We start from the raw sequence: 21,076 nt of genomic DNA, 5'->3' as shown, positions 1-21,076 counted from the left end.
TTGAAGTGGCTCAGCACGCTAATGCTTGCCTCCTTGTAGTGCAGTTGCTCCTCTGTTGGCTGCAGCTGCATGTTTTTGAGTCCTGGTGCCCTCGGGATATTGTTATTCATAATGAGATGGCAGCGAGTTTCTGGATCCTGTTCAGGCTACCAAGGGAGTTGTTATCCTCAGTGAAGAAGGAAGCAGAAGAGGAGCCCAGGTCATTCCAGCACGGGCTCTCTGGCTGTATCTGATTCCATCACTAACAAATCAAACCTTTTGGTGGTCAGCATGTTTCTGAGGTCTCCTTGGAAAGTCTTTTATGATGTTCTTTCTAGACCTATTGCATGCGTGCAACCTGTTCCCAGGTTTTAAGCTATCAGCTACTCTTTGCCTCAGTTTCCTTATTTGTAGGATTTGCCTATTTTACTTCCCCTAAAATTTTATGGAATCAGACTTTCATAATCAGAGAAATCTGGAATACAGAACAGCCTTCTTGAATACTCAAACGTTATCCTATCTGGATTCTCAAGCTAGGCCATAAGATATATGGGAACAATCCAGGGATCTGTTTTGTTCTTCACTTAATGACGGAGTTTCTTTGAGTTAGATTTATTTGCCAATGGGTTGTGTTGTACTTATAACTTCCCTTTCTGTCTACCTCCTCTTTGCATTTCCTTTCCTCCACTTTGGTTACTAGACAGAAAACTTTGATTTACTCACTATCAAAATCTACTTGTTTGCAGGACGTAGCAAATTACATGCAGTTACCTGAGTCACTTACGGTTGTTCATCTTCTCCATCTGATGCATTTCAAGACCAAATCTTTCTTGGGACTGGGTTCAGTATTAAAACATACCAAGGAAGCTTAAGGGATGAGCCACTGGGTAGGACATTCACTGGTGTATAGGAAGTCACTGCTCTGCTGCAGATCTCCTGGGTGATGGTACCTTCTGGTGTGGATGGGACAGTGCAGTAGGCATGTGAAGAGAGCAAGCTGTCCATGAACCAGGATTCTCAAATACGGGGAAGGATATAGGGCTGTGGGCTGCACAGTGGGCTGTAACCGTTCTGCAGTGGGTGGTTAACTGGGCCTCCTGGCTGTTTCTCCAAGTTGGCTATGTGGAGAGCCAGGCATGAGACAGTGGACAGCCTGACCAGCTCATCAGTCTTGTGACTGGAGGCACCATCATGGTTGTGGTGTCCGAGTTAGGTGTCCGTAGCAGGCAGTCTAAATCTAGCCCTGAGACTCCACTGGAGGCAGTAGCTTCATGAGGCATCCGATCCCCTGGGGCGTTCCGGGTGGGAACTGGAGTTGTGATCTTTTGGATTGGGCTTTCCATTTGTCCCGATGAGTTTTTGGAGGACCACCAGACATAACGGCTGGGCTGCACCTCTGTTACGCGTGCTGGTGGCTGCTCAGGTGGTTGGATGATGGTGAAGGATCATGCCATCTATCTGCTTATTTAATGGCGTGTCAGCACACCCCGGATCAGGAGTAATTGGCTTGACAGACCCAAAGCCAGTTATTAGACTGTTTGCTATCAGATTGGAAAAAGCAGGCAGAGGAGCAGAAGACTGCAGCAAAGCTGATCTGGTGGTGTATCTTGTTGCAAGTGCACTTGCAGTCTGCCCACACAGTTCACGTGCTCTGAAACCTCTGGCTGCCTGGAGTTTTTCCTAGTTTCCATCCACTCCAAATCCATCCTTGCATTCTTATTACAAATCATTATAATGCAATCTAATAAAACAGTTTGCATAAAGATGGTGCCCATTTATAAAGCTGTCACCACAGCTACTCTATTAATAGAGCCATTTTAAAGATTTATAGTCAGCATATGTTACTTTTTACAGGGGCCAGATTGAGAGCTGTGGGGTTTGAGCACGAAAAATGTACCACTAGATCAGATTTTAAAATAATATGAATAATAAGTTAATTTTTAAAAGGCTGTTGTGTTCGGAAGAGACTGAAGATTTTTGTGTTGCTGGGGCTTTTTTTTCTCTTATCACCACATTTGAGAAATGGTCAACAAAGTGAATGTGATGGGACATTAATTAAAAGAAAAGGGATTTAAAAATATGGAAAGTTAAAGTTAGTGAGCTATTTCCAATCACTTCGTCTAATAGGACAGCTGTATGTGGTGGTTCTGTTAACAGCTTTGTTCGTGCATGGTGTTGAAGTGTTTTATATGCATTTAAGGAAACCTCCCAATATTTCTATGAGGCAAAGAGGAATTTGTTTAGGACTGGCCATCAAGTTTCTTGAAAATTATAACACCTTTTAAACAAAGCTGTCTGCATCTACCTTGTACCGTGCCAAACTAGTCAGTAGTAGTGAAGCCACGCGACCTGTTGTATTGCCATGGGAAGCGAAGCGTTGCTCAAACAGTGAGTTAAAGCCAGAGCAGCAGTGGGATCACCCAGGTCTTACTGTTCCTGCCCGGCTCCAAACACGAGCCAGTGCCTTTAAGCATCCACATGCCCCGGGTTCATGTAAAATAAATACACTGCGCAACTTCTACAGAGAGCGAGATTGATTGACCGTGGTGAGTACATTTATCTTCTGGCTTCTGCAGGATTGGATTTAAATTACAAATGGATCGACAGTGGGTAATTTAGTTCAGTGGTCATTTTGGATTATCATCTCCATCAACGAAGCAATCTTATAACGTGGAGGCAGCTGGCAGGCTTTGCTCAGCCTCGGTCGAGTTTTGGGCTGGAAGCTTGCAGTTGCAGGGACTGGAGCGCAGAGATTTGGCAGTGCCCTCTCAGAAGAGCAGCAGTGTTTGCCCGAAGCCTTGCTCCAGTTCAGTGTAAACCTAAAACCATGGAGAATATATGATCCTTCGGTAACAACTGCTAAAGAAGCAGATCTTCAAGGCTGTGTTTATGGTCAAAGGTGAGATCTGGGGGACGACGGAGCCATGCATCGCTGCTCTCTGCTGTCCCCATGAGCTTGAGGTGCACAGTGCCGTTTTCTTGTGGCTTGCTGGCACGTTAATACCATTCCTTTCTGCACTCTTGGGGCTCTTCTACAAATGTAGCTTACTCTTCACTGCACCCCTAGAAGGACATAGCTCTACTCCTGTTCTACCAACAGGGAAACTGAGGCTCTTTATGCAGGAACAAAGTCCCCGAGCAAATAAAAAGGAGACAAAGCCACCTGAGCGCGGGTCTCCTGCCTCCCTGCCTTGCATCATGAAGGATGTTCAGCTGCTTAAAAGGCTGAAGAAGAGATTTGCTGCATATAGGGAATAAAGCTGCTTTATATTTGTTCTCAAAATGAACTCGGAGGCCCAGCATCGCTCGTGCCGTAGCTAGCAGCGGGTGGGCTGAGCAGAAGGGGCCCTGGCCTTGCAAAAGCTGCCACATGTGTCGGGTTGGTAGGAGAAGCTGCTCTGCAGAGCTGCGTGGGCAGGGGCACACGTGTCCCACCAAAACGTGGCCAAGGGGAAGTGAGCAAATGGACAGCGCTGCCCAACATTGACATCGGAAGAAGTTTTGTCTCGATGCTACGCGGTAAAAACATTTCCATTAGAAAATACATAGCAGCGTCTTCAGGATCTGAACGAAGCTCTGATCTTTTATTTTTTTTAGGTCTGATATAAAAAACCTTCACAAATATGAGGAATAAACTGCATGGAAGTTAATTCATCTGCTTGGCAGGGGTGATGGGCAGAGTCCACAAGGCCACTCTCCTGGGGAGTCACAGACCCTGCATTGCTTTTATGGCCTGTGCTGTGCTAAATGTGCTGAAGCCACAATTTTCCCCTTCCCACCGAGGTGCCCTCGGGGAGAAGGTATGGGCTTCTGGCTTTCTCTGAGATGTACTACTCCAAGGACAAATAAATTTCTCCAAAGCCCCAGGACTCTCCAGTGTTTTCATAGAGGGGGAGCTGAGAAGAAAGTGAGGAGGCCAAGTAGCAGCACGTTTTGGTTGTCGAAGATGAGCAAGTCTCCTCATTGCTTAGTGTTTGATATTAAGTGCTACTTTCTGACACTTGTTTCATAAAACATGCTCCTTTGCGGTGTTTTTCGGTTCGGTGCTGAGTGCCATGCCAGAATTCAGCTGTGCCCCTTGCGTTTCGTCAAGTTAGGGTTCTTACTTGCTCGTTATTGAGAATGATGAAATGTCAAGCAGGCGTTCTGCCTGGGTAATAAATGGTGCAGTACTAAGCAAAGTAGACAGATACTACTGGTTGTTTCATAACTAGTTGCTACTTTTTAAGGAGTCACGGCAGAGAAGCAGCGCGGTAGGATAACGCGGGGGAGAGAGGTTAAAGGGATGTCTGCATCAGTACAGGGCGAGGTAAGGAGGGGTCCGGCAGTGAGTCCCCTATCTTGGCGAACGTTTACAACAGCCAAGCTACTACAGCTTAGTTACTGCCTTAGTTACCAACCGCTTGCTCCTAACCCTTTTTGTGTGCCCAGTAACAGATGGTTCATGCAGTACATGCAGTTGGCAAAGGCGGAAGGGCACGCGCAGCCCCATACCGGGTCTCACCCGAGGAGCCGTAACTCAGCATCCGGGGTTGTCCCTCCATACCAAGCAAACACAAGGAGGTTTTTGCCCACAGCGGGATGCTTGGTCTAAATGGGACAAGCTGCGTGGCGTGATGTCCGGGGTACCAGCTGATGCCACCGGAGAGCAGGGCCAAGTTCCCAAAACCTCAGCAAATGCTGCCCACTGCAGTTAGCTCTGCAGCTTCGGCTTGCTTTGCTGGCATGGGGCTGTGGTTGCACTCATGCTTCTCCTTTCAGGTCCGTCTCCATCAAAGAACGAACTAATGAGTCTTGCACTCGAGTTACTCATCCTCTTGTGCCTGAAGGACGAGCAGCTCTCGGAGGGAGCTCCTCTTGGGTTTTCCAGATCTGTAAATGCCAAATTCAGACCTGTGGCACCAGTGATTGCCTTGTTTCATCTGCAGAAGGGGAAAAAACATCCTCACAAGGACGATGTCTAGAGACAGAAAAAGAATAAAGTTAGACTTTCACTGCTGGAAATTTGCAGGCCAATAAACCGATCTTTGACTACGGTGGCAAATGCTTGCAGTAGTGTCAGTGAAGCTAACAGCCTCACAAATTTACAGGTGGGCTCCGGATCTGGCTCATGACACCAGAGTTCCTGTTGAATTTCTATTTCTAAGTGATGTAATGTAGCCCTGTACAGTATATTTCCCTGCATTTTGCCCGTGACTGCGATGTTTATATCCCATTTCACAGATTTCATTTCCCAGTAATAGCTTTGAGTTATGCCGGTTTGTTCCTTTTGAAACTAAATTTCTCGGGGCGGCTCGCAAAACGCTAGGCTGTTCCTCACGTAGACCTTACAGCCTCTGGAAAAAAAAGCACCTCCAGATACGAGCGGCATTTTGGCAGCTCCCGAGCGCGATTGAAATGCAGCCGCGTCCTGAAGCCTGCTCGGGCCCCCACAAGATACAACCGGATAGATAGCAGGAGAGACGACCGTCAGTCGAACAGCCTTGCCAGAAACTTTTAATCGGGTTGGATCTCGCTAATGCTTGCAGCCCATTAATTAATTAACTAATGTCTAACATGCTCTAGGTGACCCTGCTTGAGCGGGGGGGTTGGACTAGGTGATCTCCAGATCCTCCAACCTCAACCATTCTGTGATCCTGTAATTACATTGTGCAGGCTCCTGTAATGAGATCTACTGCTCAACAAGGTGAGAATAAAACACGAGGAAGAGGCTTTCCAGCAGGTCCCCCAGACTGCTGCCACTGGGGTGAAAGGAGGCGGAAGGATGTTTCCACTTGTGCCGACAATGGTTAACGAAAATTTTTGGAGACTGGTGGAACCCAGATGCGTCCCACAATAGTAAAGCTTTGAGTTTCAGCTGCTTCTCCTCTGACCGTACGTTTCCTTTCACCCTTCACAGCAAATGAAAGCAATTTTGCACGCCGCCCTTCGTTTAGGCAAGAGAGATGCATTTCTAGCAATTCCGAAGCCTTAGGTCTCAGCAATTCTGGCTCTACACCTTGCCATCCAAATGCTAGCCAATATTTCCCTCTGGAGACATCCGTAGAAATTGCACTTATTCTGCCCTAAAATATTGGTGCAAACTCCATAAGTAGTGTTCTTCGGGCATTAGATGAGTGATGTTTTTAGTGCAAGCTGCTTGTTAAACTGACATTTTTTTGTGTGTGTATGTGTTGTCCAAAACAGAATCCGAGCAACTCCGAAGCAAGGATGTATTTATCCTTGTATTACATCTGTATGGGAAAGAAAGATTATTTACCCTCAGCTCCTGGGTGAGCAACCAGAGCACAGAGGAAAGAGATTCCTTAAAACTCGTGATTTTTTAGCCACTACTTAAAAGATAAAATAAAGTTTCCAGACCATCTCTCATATGCAGATGCCCAAGCTGTCGGCTCTATGGGGACATACCTAGAAGCTTTAAACTACCCAGAAGAGCTCTCTCACATCAACGAAGGGTATTTTTGGATAAGAGGTTTCTGTTTGTATAGGTCAAGGACTGAAGTGACTGTTGTCGACAGGGTGATCTGACAATTTCCTTAAAACAGCCCATCAACGTCCACCGCGTTTCAGTGTCCTGAGTGTCTGCTCCAGCAGGTGCTGCCAGGAAGCTGCATTAAGCTGAAACCTTGATATTTTAGCAAAAAGTGCCCCAAAGTTGGTGTTCTCAGTTAACACCTGTCATTTTTCTTAGATGTTACCTTCCTGGCTGTTTTCTACAGTATATTTTAAAATAGGAGGAAGTTAATGGGTTTTGCTTGAGGGTAGCTGGTCAGGTTTTAAATACAGCTCCTGTAGCTAAATCGCCATTGAGCATCTCATAGCTGTTTATACTTTTAAAAAATACATAATTCAAATATATGCAATCATAATTATTATTTTAATCATATGTTGCATCACCTAGAGAAGAGCTTAAGCCTTCATTTCTGCTGTTGTGCCCTGCACGCTGCTCCTTTGAGCTCCTTTGAGACTGATTTCTTACGGAAGCTGCTCTGTTATGGTGTACACAGCCGAGGTGCTTATCAGCAGCACGCTTCTCCGGGAAGGAGCAGTTCTGGGGCAACTGATAATGTAACCAAAATAACTCCCTGTGGTCAAAGTTTTATGCGAAAACAGGGTGCGTTCTGTTACTTTAGTACCTACCTTGTTGATCTTTGGTGACAAATGGTCTCTGGTCTATGTGCTGCAGTGGATGTTTTAATTTGATTGTATTTACTGTATGGTATACACGTGTAATAATCAGTACGTTCGGGCACCATGGGAGCATCAGTGTATCTCACTTTGGCAGAGAAGAAAGGACAGGGTGGGATAGACTGTGGAATGGATCAGAAATAGGTTTTATTCCAACTTAGTCCAAATCAATCATTATGCACGGCAACGGTCTTCTGCCGGCCAATGGAGCTGCACCTTGCTAGTTATCAAAGACTTGAGCAGAAGACTGTTGCCTTTGACTGTCCCTTCTGCTGATCCTCTCCTGAAGCACCATGTTTGGGTGTGCAGGCTTCCTACGCTGAAAGTGGACAACCTGGTGCCTTCTAGGCATCTATCTGAGCTTGAACGTGTCTTCAGACCTTCAAGAACTTAAAGCATTGGATGTTTTCCCTCTGTTTATCTGCCTTGAGTCTAAGCAGCTAGTTTGTTATTTGCCCTCTGTCCGCATAAATCCAATTCAAAAGATTTCTGATATTTCCTTGGTATTTCCTTACTATGTGTAAGCCCGCCAAAATGTTACTTCTCGCAACTTGGAAATTTTAATCACTAAGCGGGGAGGAGAACAGTTTAGGATCATACAAAAATGAAACAAGCTGGAATGTAAATTTAGGCTGAACATCTGCAAAAAAATTCTTAATAAGGTTTTGGAATATTTTTTTAACTGCCATTCATTTATTTGAGGAGGGAATTTCAGATGCTATTAACATCATCATTAAAAAAGGAGCAGTTGATGTTACGCACTTTCAATGACATGCCTTCAGTTTCTTTTAATGATTCTTTGTAAAAGATCTTATAAGAAGAAGACAGAAGAAGGCCTAGGGAAGGTGAGATTTGCAGGTTTCTAAATCAATCCATGTAGCTTTTTTAGGTTTTATGTTTTTTATTATATACTCTCAGCCTAGGTAAGACAGTCCTTGTAGGCAATTAAGTCGTGAGTTAGAATGAATTAAATTTTCTGAAATAGCTTGTCTTTTTTTTTCCTTTTTTTAATCCAAATGACTGTCATTTACAAAAAAAGATACTTCGTTTCACCGAAAGTGCTTTTCTGTCTAAGGGGAATGCATAATTGTAGCCACAAATCACCTCAAACGCTTTCATAGGAAGATAAAACAAGTTAAAAATTGTACTCTACTTTGAAAATGCAAGTTCTGAATTCAATATAAGATGTGGATTTCTGTTTTTTCCCACCTGCTGTTTTCAAGACCTCCGTCCTGGTCAGACTTTCTGTAGAAGTGTCCTTAGGAGCAGCGATATCCCTTCTGCTATTTTTAGGAGTTCAGACAATTCTCCTTGCTACCTACGGTGACTGTTATCGAAAATCTGGCGGCACACCTAGCTTTGCGTTTTTATTCAGAGAAAGCATCTCAGCATTTTGCAGGTCGGCAGCCATAGTGGTTATGTTAAATAAGTGTAATTGCTAAGCCTTAGGGGAATTTTTCTCTCCTGAAAGTGCCATGTGACTCATTCTCACACATTTGGAGAATACGCCCCGCAGTGTGTTAACCTTTATGGGTTTTTCTTCAGCTTTCGTGTGCCAGGGAGAGATGATTTTAAATGAGGTTGTTGATACTATTTCAGAAACCACTAGTAAATTACAACTGAATGGTTCTTTCTCTAGTAGAATAATCGAAGCAAATGGAATGTGAATCAAAGCTGTTCCTCCAAGGCCTTCTTTATGGCCTGTTTTTACAGTGAGCTGTATCTTGAATTTCACTCTTCGGAGAGTAAAAAGAAAATAGTAGGGGATAAAATGGCTCAGCAACACAGCTTTTTGCTGTCGTGATTTTTTTTCCTAATTTGGATTTATGCACATGCGTGTATGTCCAGAAGCCCCTTTGAAGAGTCGTAGATGCAGCATGTGTTCGGATTTACCTCCCGTGGTGCTCTGCTTTATTGCAATGCTAAAAAGTTGTCAGTGTTTCTATTTTTACTCATTTTTTAGTAGGTGGATCGTTGACCAAAATGTGATTTCATATCATGTAGACCTTTTTCACACACAGCCATATATGTTGATATTTAGGATAGTCACAGGTGATATGATAGCTTTTTTTCGACATCTTAATAGTTACATGGATGGCTTTTATGAGTAAAATGGGAACATTTTGGAAAGTGCTCTCATAACTTTATTAGATAGACTGATAAGCCTTTTTCCTCCCCTTAGAAAGATTAGATTATGTTTGAATAAGTTAGTTATTTGAAATTTAAATAAATAAGCATACCTGTACATCCTCGAAGAAAGGCACGTCTCCCATGCTCCTAAGGGGCGTTAGTTTGTAGCAGCAGAAGTTCCCTGGTGGACATAATTCTGCCCATACTTCAGCAGGATCAAGCTAAGGACAGGGATCATGCAGAGGTCCTGGTTTCTGGGCTAAAGTCTACCTCACCCTGGAGTCCTTTTCCAGGCTCACATACCTGCCTGGTGGAGGATGTGATCTGATTTAAGTGCTAAGAAGAGAGAAGCCTAGGAGGACCGACAAGGAGAGTAGGATAACTGGTGGCCAAATTCACAGAAACAGAAGTCATATGAGGAAATGACTGGCCAGAAGACTGAGGTTTGTGAGTGGTGCGGTCAGCTGTGGGACTTCTAGCAGAAGTGTCCGATTCCGTGTCACAGTGGTTCACACAGAGGACAACAATTTTCTATGGCTACATGTTACTCTGTTCAAGTAACAGAGTTCCAAGTCTGTGAACTACTACGCAGCCTGCACTGGCTGTCCGAACAGTGAGCATCCTGTTCCTAGCAGAAGGGAAGGATCTGCTGCTGAGAGCAACGGTGCATCGTTGTGTGATTTAAGACTGTATCATAACGTCCTGCACACTAGGCCAAATGAAGGTGGCATAAGCAACTTCAATTCTTGCTTTTGCAAACTTGTTTGACTTTGCATATTTAATTCTTATAATAAATTTATACAATTATTGTGTTTTCCATTAGAGTAATCTTTTCCAACGGCATTCCGAATAGTCCTGCCAATATAGAATGCGTAGAGTGCAGCATTTTACAAAGTAATGTGCTAGAAGGATTCTTTTTGGTGAAAATTTGCCTAGTATCTATATTTGAAGTCTTGCAATATTTGCTCAGGCACTCCAGTGATGTTCAGAGGGGTTTTCCTGTCAGTAGAATGAAGGCTGGAGCTCCACACTGGTTGCACCATCTTGAGAACTCCATTTGCAGAGCAGATTCATGGACAACCAGCAGTTAGTGCCCCTGCACATGCACGGTGTGTGCCTAGGAGTGGTCATTGCTGATGAAGATGTGGTGAGGACAAGTCATGCTTGAACCACAGCAGATCACAGCAAATTGAACCCCAACCCTCCTGCTTTAGGCTGTCCCAGTTAGGAATGTAGTTGTACCGTTACAGTATCAGATTTCTGAACTTTTAGGGGTTTTCCCTGTAAGAGATGTCCTGAGATCCATACTAAGTTTTTCTTTTTCTTTCCTCAAACAGGACTTCCATTTCCTTCAGTAGAGATCTTTTGATTAAATGAAGACTTCAGAAATTGACTGTCATTCATTACCATTATCATTTAATCAGACTATCCTTGAACAGTCAAACTTAAGGTCTCTCTCCTCTATATCCTGTACACCATGCTTTGCACGGTTTCATTCTTAATAAGTTTCTCCTGATATCAAGCTTAAATCTGCTTTGCTAAGCTCTTGGCCGTTTGGTCTGTATCACAAGTGTTGCTGAGCACTCATAAAACCCCCTCTCCTGGAGTCATTGCTATCTAACAGCTTTCACATAATCTGTGATTACTTTATGGTCTGTACTGAATGAAATAATGATACACTCTTGATCCTTACCACTATTAAATGAGCCTGTTGTCTTGTTTATGCCAAGAAAGTAAATCCTATTAGAACATGTCAACCGCCATGATTCATTTTTCTAATGAAGATAAAGCCTACTGAAGATTAAGGCATGGGTCTTTAGGAGAGATCTGAGATGGTGATTAATGACGGGTACTGGGAGTCAAAATTTCTTGATTATACCTCTGTCTAACACTGACCTTTTCTCTGGCCTTGTGCAAGCAATTTTGTTGCTAGTGTGGCAAACACTTAGAAATACCATTTAGCTATTGCAGGATAAGAAGTTACCCCATATCAGCAGCTCTGATGCCTTCAGAGATGTCTCACAAGCCGGAAACTAGTTTGTTACTTGTTACTTGTTTGTTAGAAGAATACTTTATTCTTCTAACACAAGTCTTAGGTCATTTATGTTGGCTTAGCAATATTTAAGTATTAAATTATTTTTTTAAAATGTGAGTTGTCCCCTTCACTGAAATTACCTATTTCAAATTCAAATCACTTTGCCTCCCTTTTTCGCATCTGACAGAGGTATAATGGTATTTGGCTACGTAGTGCAGGTATTGTAAGAGTTAATTCACATTTTTTGATGTGTTCTACAGATCAGAAGTGCTAGATAAATAAACTTAGAGAGTACAGAATATTACAGATTTATTGGAAGACATAAAAAGATGCAGTAAGTCACAGCTGAATGTGGTCCCATCAACTTTGACAGCATTCCCGTAAGGACATCAGTGGTTGTCACTCTGCAGAAGCTGATGACATTAGGTCTGTTGTATCAGAGATAAGTTCGGTGGCATTCATTCTGCTCTCTTCCTGGATGACTCTGCAGTTTCCCAAGCTGCTAAAGCCTGCTCACGGTATCGATCTGTGAAAGCCAGGGAGTAAAACTGCCATCTTTTGCCCTTCTCTCCATACGACGTCTCTCTTTGGAGAGACAATTTTCCGCCTTTATGTGAGCAGGCCTCCCTGCGGAAGCAATAGCCACGTTGGCCTGAGAATGATGAAGTCACCACCGCAGAGGCTTTAGGGAGAAAATTGTTTAGATTTGAAAGAAATCACGTTACTAGAATTGACGGGAGCTCCTCGGTCAGTCCTCCGAAGGGAAGCTGCCTCTTCTGAAGTGGCAAACGTGGAGGTAGAAAATTATGGGCAATTAAGCAGACTTCGTTGAGTGTTTAGGAACATGGCTAGTGCTAAGGCATCTCTAATAAATACTAACTGCACTGGAGCTGTTAGAAGTGTCTCGATTGCAAAAAAAGTCTTTCCTGGTGAGGAAGAAGTGGCCTTTCAGGGGTGTGGAAGGTTTTACCGCATATATTGAGAGATCCAGGTTCAAAAACTTGCTTCTACTCCTAATTTGCAGATCAAGGTTAAAAACACTCTCAGCCTGCCCAGGTTAAATAAAATATTAAAAATTGCAAGGCACTCGCATGCAGTGATGAAGAAAGCAATGTAAATGCCATACACATTTTCTCCCTTTTTGGCCAGAATATATCAAGCTGTTACGATTCCTGAATTCCTAGTTTTGTAAAAGTATACAAATTTGAAAGCAAAGCCAACGTTGTTGCCTCAGATACAAGTTAGAGAAATAATGAGGTAGTTTCTAGAAGAAACTCCTGTCTGATAAACAGATGGCATTACTAAAATAAAGATATTTTGCAGGAGGAGATGGCAAACATTTTGTGTTAAAATATTCTGAGAATCAGCATCCTGTTCGGCATATGCAGGAATGGGATCATAGTATAAAACAATAAAACATAATAAAAATATAATAGGAGCATACATAATGCAGTGCGATATCAGCATAATATGTATGCATCACTTTGATGACTTCTCCAATACTTCTAGGTGCAATAAACTTATATTCATTTTAGAGATGGGAACCCACCTACCTGTGGGATTTGAATGAACAAACTTCCGAAAGGAAGTTTGTTTTTCAAAATGACTTCCAGCATCCTGACTTTTGTTGTAGGAGTTGTGTTAAAAAAAAATAGAAAAAAAAGTCAGATCTCTGCAGAGTGTCTCAGATAGGGCGTTGGGACATTGGATAGATACTGCAGGAATCGTGCCTGGACTGTGGATTCTTACCACTTGCCTGTGTTTGTCTTCTGGAATTGACTGTTCTCCTTCAGCAGTTGGGTCTTTATCTTGCCTGCTGTTGGCATTTTCTATATTTTTAAAAGCCATTTTAGAGGCCTCTTCTACTCTTCTTGCCTTAGGTCATAGTGGTCTGCAGGGATTCCATCACTGTTGGGGCTTGGCTTTGGTATGTAGGAACTACAAATGCAACACCAAGGCGTTTAGAGCAACTGCAGCGTTTGACTACGAAGACTTCTTCCCTTTTCTGTGTTGCAGATTTATACAAGAGATAGAGCACGCCATGGAGCTTGGCCCAAGCAAGCAGTGTCCACTCCGTGAGTTCCTCACCATGTACATCAAGAACATTTTCCTCAATCAAGTCCTGGCTGAGATCAATAAAGAGATAGAAGGGGTCACAAAAGCATCTGATCCACTGAAAATATTGGCTAATGCAGATACCATGAAGATCCTAGGCGTGCAGCGGCCTCTTTTGCAGGTAAGAGCTGAGCAAACTGTCAGCAACTGTCTGTCTGTCCATGACTGAGCTGTCCATCTGATTGGAACTGCCAGGATTTGTCCCCATAGAGTCTGTAATTATGATTTATTCCAACATTTGCTTCTGGTACAGTCTTTTCTCTACTGATCTCAGTGCATGCGTGAAGAAGTCTCTTACTGGAACAACTTCTTTTTTTTTTAAGCTGTAATGTTGACTAGTGATAATAGGAATAAGCACATTTCTGATCGTAAATATGTGGGTAACAGAACAGTATGGAAGCCTCAAAGAAACTTCTGGTGTCATATTTGTTGCACAAGGCTGAAGGGAATGGACAAATCTGTGCTGTGATTTGAGTGAGGGTCGTTAGCCTTTTAAATTATTCCCTTGCATCTATAAAATTAGGTCCTCACAGTGAATAAATATTTGTAATGGAAATAATGTGCGTCTCCTAAGACTTAGGAGACTTTCTATATTATTATTATTTCTATATTATTATTATATTCTATTATTATTCACTTTCTATATTAGTTTATATCTGTAAAATGTATGTATATGATAATAATAGCTAATATTTGAAAGAAGGCAGTTGGATTTTTGCAAGTATAAACATTTACTAAAGCTATGCGTGTCTGAGTGCTCTGGGTATGGCATGGTCCTTTGACAGGCAAAGCGAAATTAGATTCCAGGGGAAAATCCTTAGAGCAGGAGAGACAGGTTCTTTAGATGGTTTAGAAAATATCCGCAAGTTAAAACGTTGTTTTAACATATCATCTCTGCAGCAGCACAGCATCTCTGAACTACCATCTTCTCAGCAAATATAAAAGTAAAACTTAAACAGCCTTCTCCCAAACTCTGTTGCCAAACTGAGAAGCGGAAGAATACGGTGTATTACAAATGATCACCAGCATGAAACTTGTTTCAGCCTTAATGTTCACTGAGCATGTCCAACAGAAGATGAGAACAGGGCATTTCTACAAGAACAACTTATTTCTGGGTGTCTCGTGTTGAGCCTTCCAGTGAGATGAAGGCATATTTGATGTCATTTGTCTTTTTTCCAGTGGAACTTCAAGAGTTTTGTAGAGCAGATGTAAGACATGATAGCAAAAAAGCTGCAGAAGTGGTCATGAAACCTCAACAGAGTGTTGAAGGCACCATTAATGAGAGTAGGAGTTTTGTAGATCCAGAACCTCCAGTGCATTGGCTGAGCTGGGCTGGCAGGAGCACAGCAGAGAGCAGCTGCACCACTGAAGAATTTGCCTGGTACATACTTGTTTCACAGTTATCTCCAGCACTAGTAGTTCATCGCTATTGCAAGAGTCTAAGTGATAAAAAACAGGCCAGATCTGTTACTGCCGTAGAAGTCCTCCAACACTCGACTTCAGAACAGGATAGAAAAAAAAATTGGGTGGTTCTGGCTTCCAAAGCAGGAAAAGTAGCTGAAGATTGAAACTATGAGTTACAATAGAAGGGAAAATTCTACTTATTCGTGGTTTGAGGGCTCCATTGAAGGTGTTACCTCCAGTTTGTTTTGAGAGACCTAGAAGAAAGGGTATATTCTGTGTTGTATTTTGTATAGTTTCTCTTTCGGGGAAGAACCTGAAATCAGTCTACCCAGGCACCTGACCTTACTGGAAGCTGGAAATACTTTATGGTAATATTAACACAAAAGGTTTGGATCAGGACCATTGAAGCTTTTACCTTTACAAAATTGGATTCTTAACAAGATAATGTATTTGTTGAGATGATTGCTTCATTTGCAGCCACAAAAGTTTGTTGTATCAATACATTTTCTTAAAATTCATTGGGGATTGAAGAGACAGAATGACTTGGAATTTTCTTGTCCAGTTCCTGTAATTTCTTTCTTATGATGGATGGAAATCATTCTGAACTGGAATTATTCATGGTCAAAATGTACATGGTCAGAAGGTCTGCCTGTTCCTGACATTATAGAAGGGTAATTTTGTGAAAGAGAAGAAAAATTGCTGCCTCTTTGAACCAAGTCATCCAAATAGCTCCCTAAAATAATTCTATTGATTTTACATACATATATAGAGAGAGAGGAAGAGAGAGAGAGGCTTTTGCTGCACTGATGGTGCTGGAGCATCATCACTGGAGCCTGAAATCTTCACCCTACTCATAGCAGGGGTGTAATGAAAATACAGTGTAGCCTGAATGATTCTTGCCCCTCTCTCCCGGTGCTGTGTTACTTTTTGCTGCCTTGTGTCATCCGTGGAGGGGGTCCCGGCTCGGCCGCCCCGGCCCTTTCCATCCTGCAGATCTTTCAGAGACTTCTGCCGAAGGAGCCGGAGCTATGGCTTGAACACGGCTCGAGAGATTATCGGCTCCCCCTGCACAGGCTGGTAATAGTAGCTTTTTGATAACTATCAGTGCGTGTTTGAAGTGAATTAGCTTATAGATAAGAGATTTTCTAGCACCCTGTGCCATCATATCCTTACAGATGAATCATCCACTTCTGTAAAGATTTACCAAAAAACCCATAGTGGCTTGTTGTAAATATTACATATGACTAGGATGAAAGTCTTATTTTCCAGTCTTCTGCCCTTAAATGTAAAGTATAGTAAATCCCTTCCCTTTAATGGTGACTGAAAGCATGCAACTAATTTGTTCCAAAATTATTCTGCACTAAACTTTATGCTGTAATTGTTTAAATCAGTACTAAATTATGCCACAGGCAGCTTGACAGCTCCTTACAGCCTGCGCTGGTACAGCTGATGGCAAGGTGATAAATCTTTCTGCTCGTTGGTCACTCCTACTGTTGGCCCTGAACATGTTGCCGATCTCTCTCCAACCCAAAGTGCTTCGTGCTTTGCTCTTTCAAAGAGAGCGGTGCAGCAGCGTGGAGCTTTCCTTGAAAGCATCTCTGCCACTGGTGGTTGTTGCAGCAGGACTGGGTAGATGACGGGCCCGATAGCTTTCTGACAAAGCTCCAGTGGCTGAAAATCTTGCTTAAAAAGTCATTTCTAAAACCTGGAGGTGCAGCTGGCTGCGGTATAATGCCTTGCTTGAGCTAATTACCCTGTTGCCTGCACCGATTACCCCGATGCTAAGTCGCTTGCTTGTGACTTTCCGAGGAAACGTTCCTGGGGGCCTTGGCATGTTTTCTGCCTGTCGAATTACTGCGTATTAGAAAGAAGAATGGTCGCGGCAAGTGGCATTTAGATGGCCCATCGGTTGTGGGGGGTGCATGCTTTGATAGCAAGTGGATTTTATTATTTATTGATGTAAACAAATCAGTTGTCTTTTCAGGCTGCCTTCCAGCGATCAAAATCTATTAAGGTGCGAGCAGAGCTGATCAATAGAATTTTTCCCATTCAGAGACAAGTGTGACTTTGAGGGAGCACCTGTGGCTCTCGTCCCTGTATTTCAACCATGTTGCAAAGATACGATGTCTGGAACAATATTAAGTGCTTTACAGATGTTTTCATCTCTGTGTAGCCTACTTTTTTTGCCATCTTACAAAAGGGAGAAATGTGCTGAAATATTGGGAGGTTAAGATCAACTAACTGAAGCAGCGGTGGTGTTTCCGGCTGAACTCTGCAGTCCTGAATCCTAGTTTTCATTTTGAAATGAGGGACAAAATTATCTCTCCTTGGGCGGCTGGATCTCCCTACCCCATTAAGTATTTCTTTAGACAATTCTTGCTCTGGGGGTGATGTTTAGTGTGGTTACTGCCTTTTGCAGAAGCTTTTCTGACGCTCCCATGTAGGTCATCCGCGTCTCACCAAGTTCTCCACTGAGGCTGACTGTGGAGATATAAATTATATAAAAGCAATTGCTAGCTGTAGGCAAACTGTTATGGCAGTGCTTCAATTTATTTTAAAAATCAAGTTTTACGTGCACCTTCAGTAAAGCATAGGTAGGAGATGGCTTTAAGTTGTGTAAGGACATAGTGGAACAGTCTGCCTTCCAAGCAGAATTATTTTCTTCCTCTCCAGAAGTGGAAAAGCAAAAAGAGGTTCCACAAACCATCGCACTGATGTGACTCACGTTTGACCCGAAGGAGACAGTTACAATACTGAGACGTGAGCTCCGTCTCTGTGGCCTGTTAATCTCTGTAGTCACTGGCTATGTCCTCTTTATAGGTAGGTGTAATCTTGAGTTGGAGCCAGCCAGAACCCATATAACCCCTTTTTATTCAGCACTGAATCCAGGATAATATTCCTGGATAGTCTTAGCTCCATGCCTTCTACCTGGAGCATGCTTGAAGTTCTCTTCCATGTAAGCAGTATAGATGACCTGTCTGAAATGTATTCCATTAGAAATTAGCACCACGGGGAAATGTAAATGCCTAGCTCCTGATAGAAAGCACTGAGAGTTGGGCTCAAAATATCTTTGATTTGGGTCCTGCCTGTGACCAACAACTTGTTCACTTCATCAAGTATCTGTCATACGAGCATAATTTTTGGCCAATATCAGCCCAGGTTTGGTTTGAACTTCTTATCTGGTGGATTACCATTGTTTCCAGGTTTTTAGTAACCATTTCTTGAATATTTACCTATCCAGTATCATAGAATTGTAACAATGTTAGTTGAAAGGGACCTACAGAGATTGAGCTCGTCTAGCCGAATCTCTAGCCCAGAACCAAACTATGGCCAATGCTAGATCACAGCATCTGTGGCTTTGAGTAGATAAGTCTTGAAAGCTTCCAGATATGTACACTCTCCAGAGGCTGAAAAGGTTTTTCCTAGGTCTAATCTGAACTTTCCAAGCCATTTTTTAGCCACTATCCTTCATTATTTCACATTTATGATCTGTAGAGCAAACCAAGAGTCTTCATTTAAGTCACGCATTATTTTTATTTATGGAACTTCATAGCATACAAGCAGTGCATCTATGTAAAGCACATTAGATGTGAAGCATATATATTAATCCAGTGCTCACATCCTTAATACTCCAACTTACGGCTCTCTGGTTTAAATTTTCCCAGTGTTATTAGATACCTTCCTCTCTTGTGCTGTTAAGGTCAGTCTATTCACAATGGTCTTGACAGTACCAGACATGAAAGTGTGCGTGGAGGGGTTGTATCAATGAATCTAATAAAAAGATATTATGGGAAAATGGATGAGTTAATAAAAAAATATCACCCAATCTTGTCTCTCTTAGCAATTACATTGTCCTTTTTCATCAGTAGATCTTAAATGTTTTCAAGAAGCTCAGTATTGTCAACCATATTGTCATCCGTATTTATCAAGTGACAAAGTGAAAATGTAATTTAATTGGTAAATTTGCTGTTCAAAGATTGCCTTTCTAACACGGCTCTCTCCCTAAATCTGTGTCTTTGTAGTGCAGCAACCAACACAGTTCCCAGGGTCCAAGAACAAATGCTTCCAGAAGAATTCATATCATTAGTTTTGTTTGCTAAGGGTTGCGTGTACTGGGCTTTTAAAGGCGATGGCCTCATCTGCTGCAGCTTCCTCTATTTCCAACCTCAAGCTTTGAGTTCGAGTTAAAACGTTGACCATCGCTCTGAGCGTACCTTTTAAACGGCTGCTTCGGGTTGGAAAAACACAGCTTACTAAGCTGCTGCTCAGTCCTGAAAACCCTGCTGGGAACGGGGTCAGACTTTGCATTTTCAAGGAGTGTTGGAAGGTGGGGATCGACAGCTGTCTGTTTTGATCTTTCTGTAGCAGGAGCCCTTGGTGGACAAGCAGGCGAGAAGTAATGGCTTATGACACATCTGCTGACGGGGACGGAACTGCATTAGCGCTCTGTCAATCTGATCTTGGGAGAGCTGCCTTTTTTGAAACATATTTGACTTTACCAGCTATCAAAGGCATCTTTGGTTATTAGTCTGCGGTTTTGGTTTTTGGAAGAGCAGCCAGCAATCGAGAGGGAGACAAATTGCCAAACTGTCGCCATGAAACCAGTGGGATCAGCTTTGTTCGGGAGCAGAACCGGCATTAAGCCTCCAACATTACCTTGGGATGACTGCAAAGAGATGGCAGCTTTGCCTCTGTGAATCTTCCGTCTCTCTCCTGTATTTCCTGGCCATTAGTCTGATAAGTGGGACTCTAACCAAAGCAGAAGAACAAATGTTCTGCAATTCTTGCACAGTGGAGATGGCCTAGGAAAAAACGAGAAATCACAAAAGCTGTTGCCGTTTTCTTGACCTTCAAGATCTCACTCGCAGGTCCTGCCTGTCTCCCTGCGAGTCTCCGTTCAGCTGCTTGATTAATCCTGGCTCCATAGGTGCAGCAGCCATTGAGCTGGTAGGATTTTTACTTTGTCTCTTTTGCTCCTGAGGGAGCTTTCAAGGGCAAGTAGAGGAACTCAGTGCACTATCTGTTTTGTTCTTTCCGATTTTTTTTTTTAATTGATTGTTATGTTAAATTAGCCAAACAGCCCAGACAAGCTGCCTTCACCAGTAATACTGCCCTTGTAAATCTTCGTTTGACCATGTCTGCTGAGCCCATGTGGCTGGTGTCAGATACCACGTGCCCTGGTGTCTGTATGTCCGGAGTAGAACCCATTTGCCTTGGCCATGCTCCTGTTTGTTTAAAGATTAAGCAACGCATTTCTCATTTTGAGTGTGCCTGTACCTTGCCAGGGAAGACCATGTCCCCAGGATGGTGAGGCAAAGCTAGGCCTTCTTCTTAAGGGATCATTTGGGAAATGAAGTGTCAACGTTGAGATATAAGAACTACAAAAGCAACATTTCACCCAGCTTTCCTTCTTTCCTTCCAGCTACCTTTTCCCTCTAGATATTTTTTCAAATTTAAACCGGTGCTTTGACTTCTCTAGGCTTGTTTCTGTGATGGATGACCATATCTGCAGTGTCCAGCTCTTAGCGTTGTGAGCAGATACAAAAGCAAAGTCTGATAAACTGCACTTAGTGGAGCTGCTTGTCGTTCTGTAACGGAAAGGCCTCCAGGATTGGCCTGTATAACTCTGCCCTATAAAAGTTTAATTGAGACTCAGCTGTGGTGGATTTTTGGAGTGTCCATGCAGCTATTAGCTCACAGTTGTGAGCTAATGTATAATAATGCAGAATTTCCTTCTCTTCCCTGTGGTTTGTTTCATGAATCCCAGATGCAGTTTGCAATGCAATCTAGTGCAATGCACTTAATAGATGACTTCAAGAGAGGAAACTTTCCCCCATTCTTGTTGGGCGCACCAAAAGCCACATTAATTATTTTTTCCCTGCATTTGAAGGCTGGCCCCATTTCACTTAGAAAGAATAACTCTAATTTCCAATTTTTGAAATGTTTTCCTAATCGGGAGTGCTGTATGAGAAGAGCCACAGCATTTTAAATAATTGATGGCTACTTTATTGAATTGTCAGCACTAATTCATCCTCCTTTTGAAGTGCTCAGACGTTCAAAGGAGTGATCTTTTTATGACGCGCTCGTCTTTTGAAGAAAAGTTCCTTTTTATAATTGCTTTTTCTTCTTCTTTTTTGTGCCGCGGCGGAGCGTAATTGTAGTTGCGTGGCAAGTGGGGAGGGCTGCCATACTGTCGAGCTTGTGCAGGCTCTAAAATGCTTTTAT

The 21,076-nt window shown here is 42.7% G+C and overlaps 1 protein-coding gene across 2 annotated transcripts in view; it reads left to right on the top strand.

Annotated features, from left to right (window-relative positions):
• Window positions 1–21,076, top strand: part of EXOC4 (exocyst complex component 4) — a 372,538-nt gene that overhangs the window by 247,444 nt on the left and 104,018 nt on the right. For both annotated transcript variants that reach the window (XM_062580328.1, XM_062580320.1), the window contains exon 11: window positions 13,349–13,568. In XM_062580328.1, the coding sequence (XP_062436312.1) occupies window positions 13,349–13,568 (220 nt within the window). The remainder of the gene's footprint in view (window positions 1–13,348; window positions 13,569–21,076) is intronic.

The sequence above is a fragment of the Rhea pennata genome, chromosome 1 (assembly GCF_028389875.1).
Source record: "Rhea pennata isolate bPtePen1 chromosome 1, bPtePen1.pri, whole genome shotgun sequence".
Lineage (NCBI taxonomy): Eukaryota > Metazoa > Chordata > Aves > Rheiformes > Rheidae > Rhea > Rhea pennata.
This window is presented reverse-complemented; position numbering and strand designations above follow the sequence as displayed.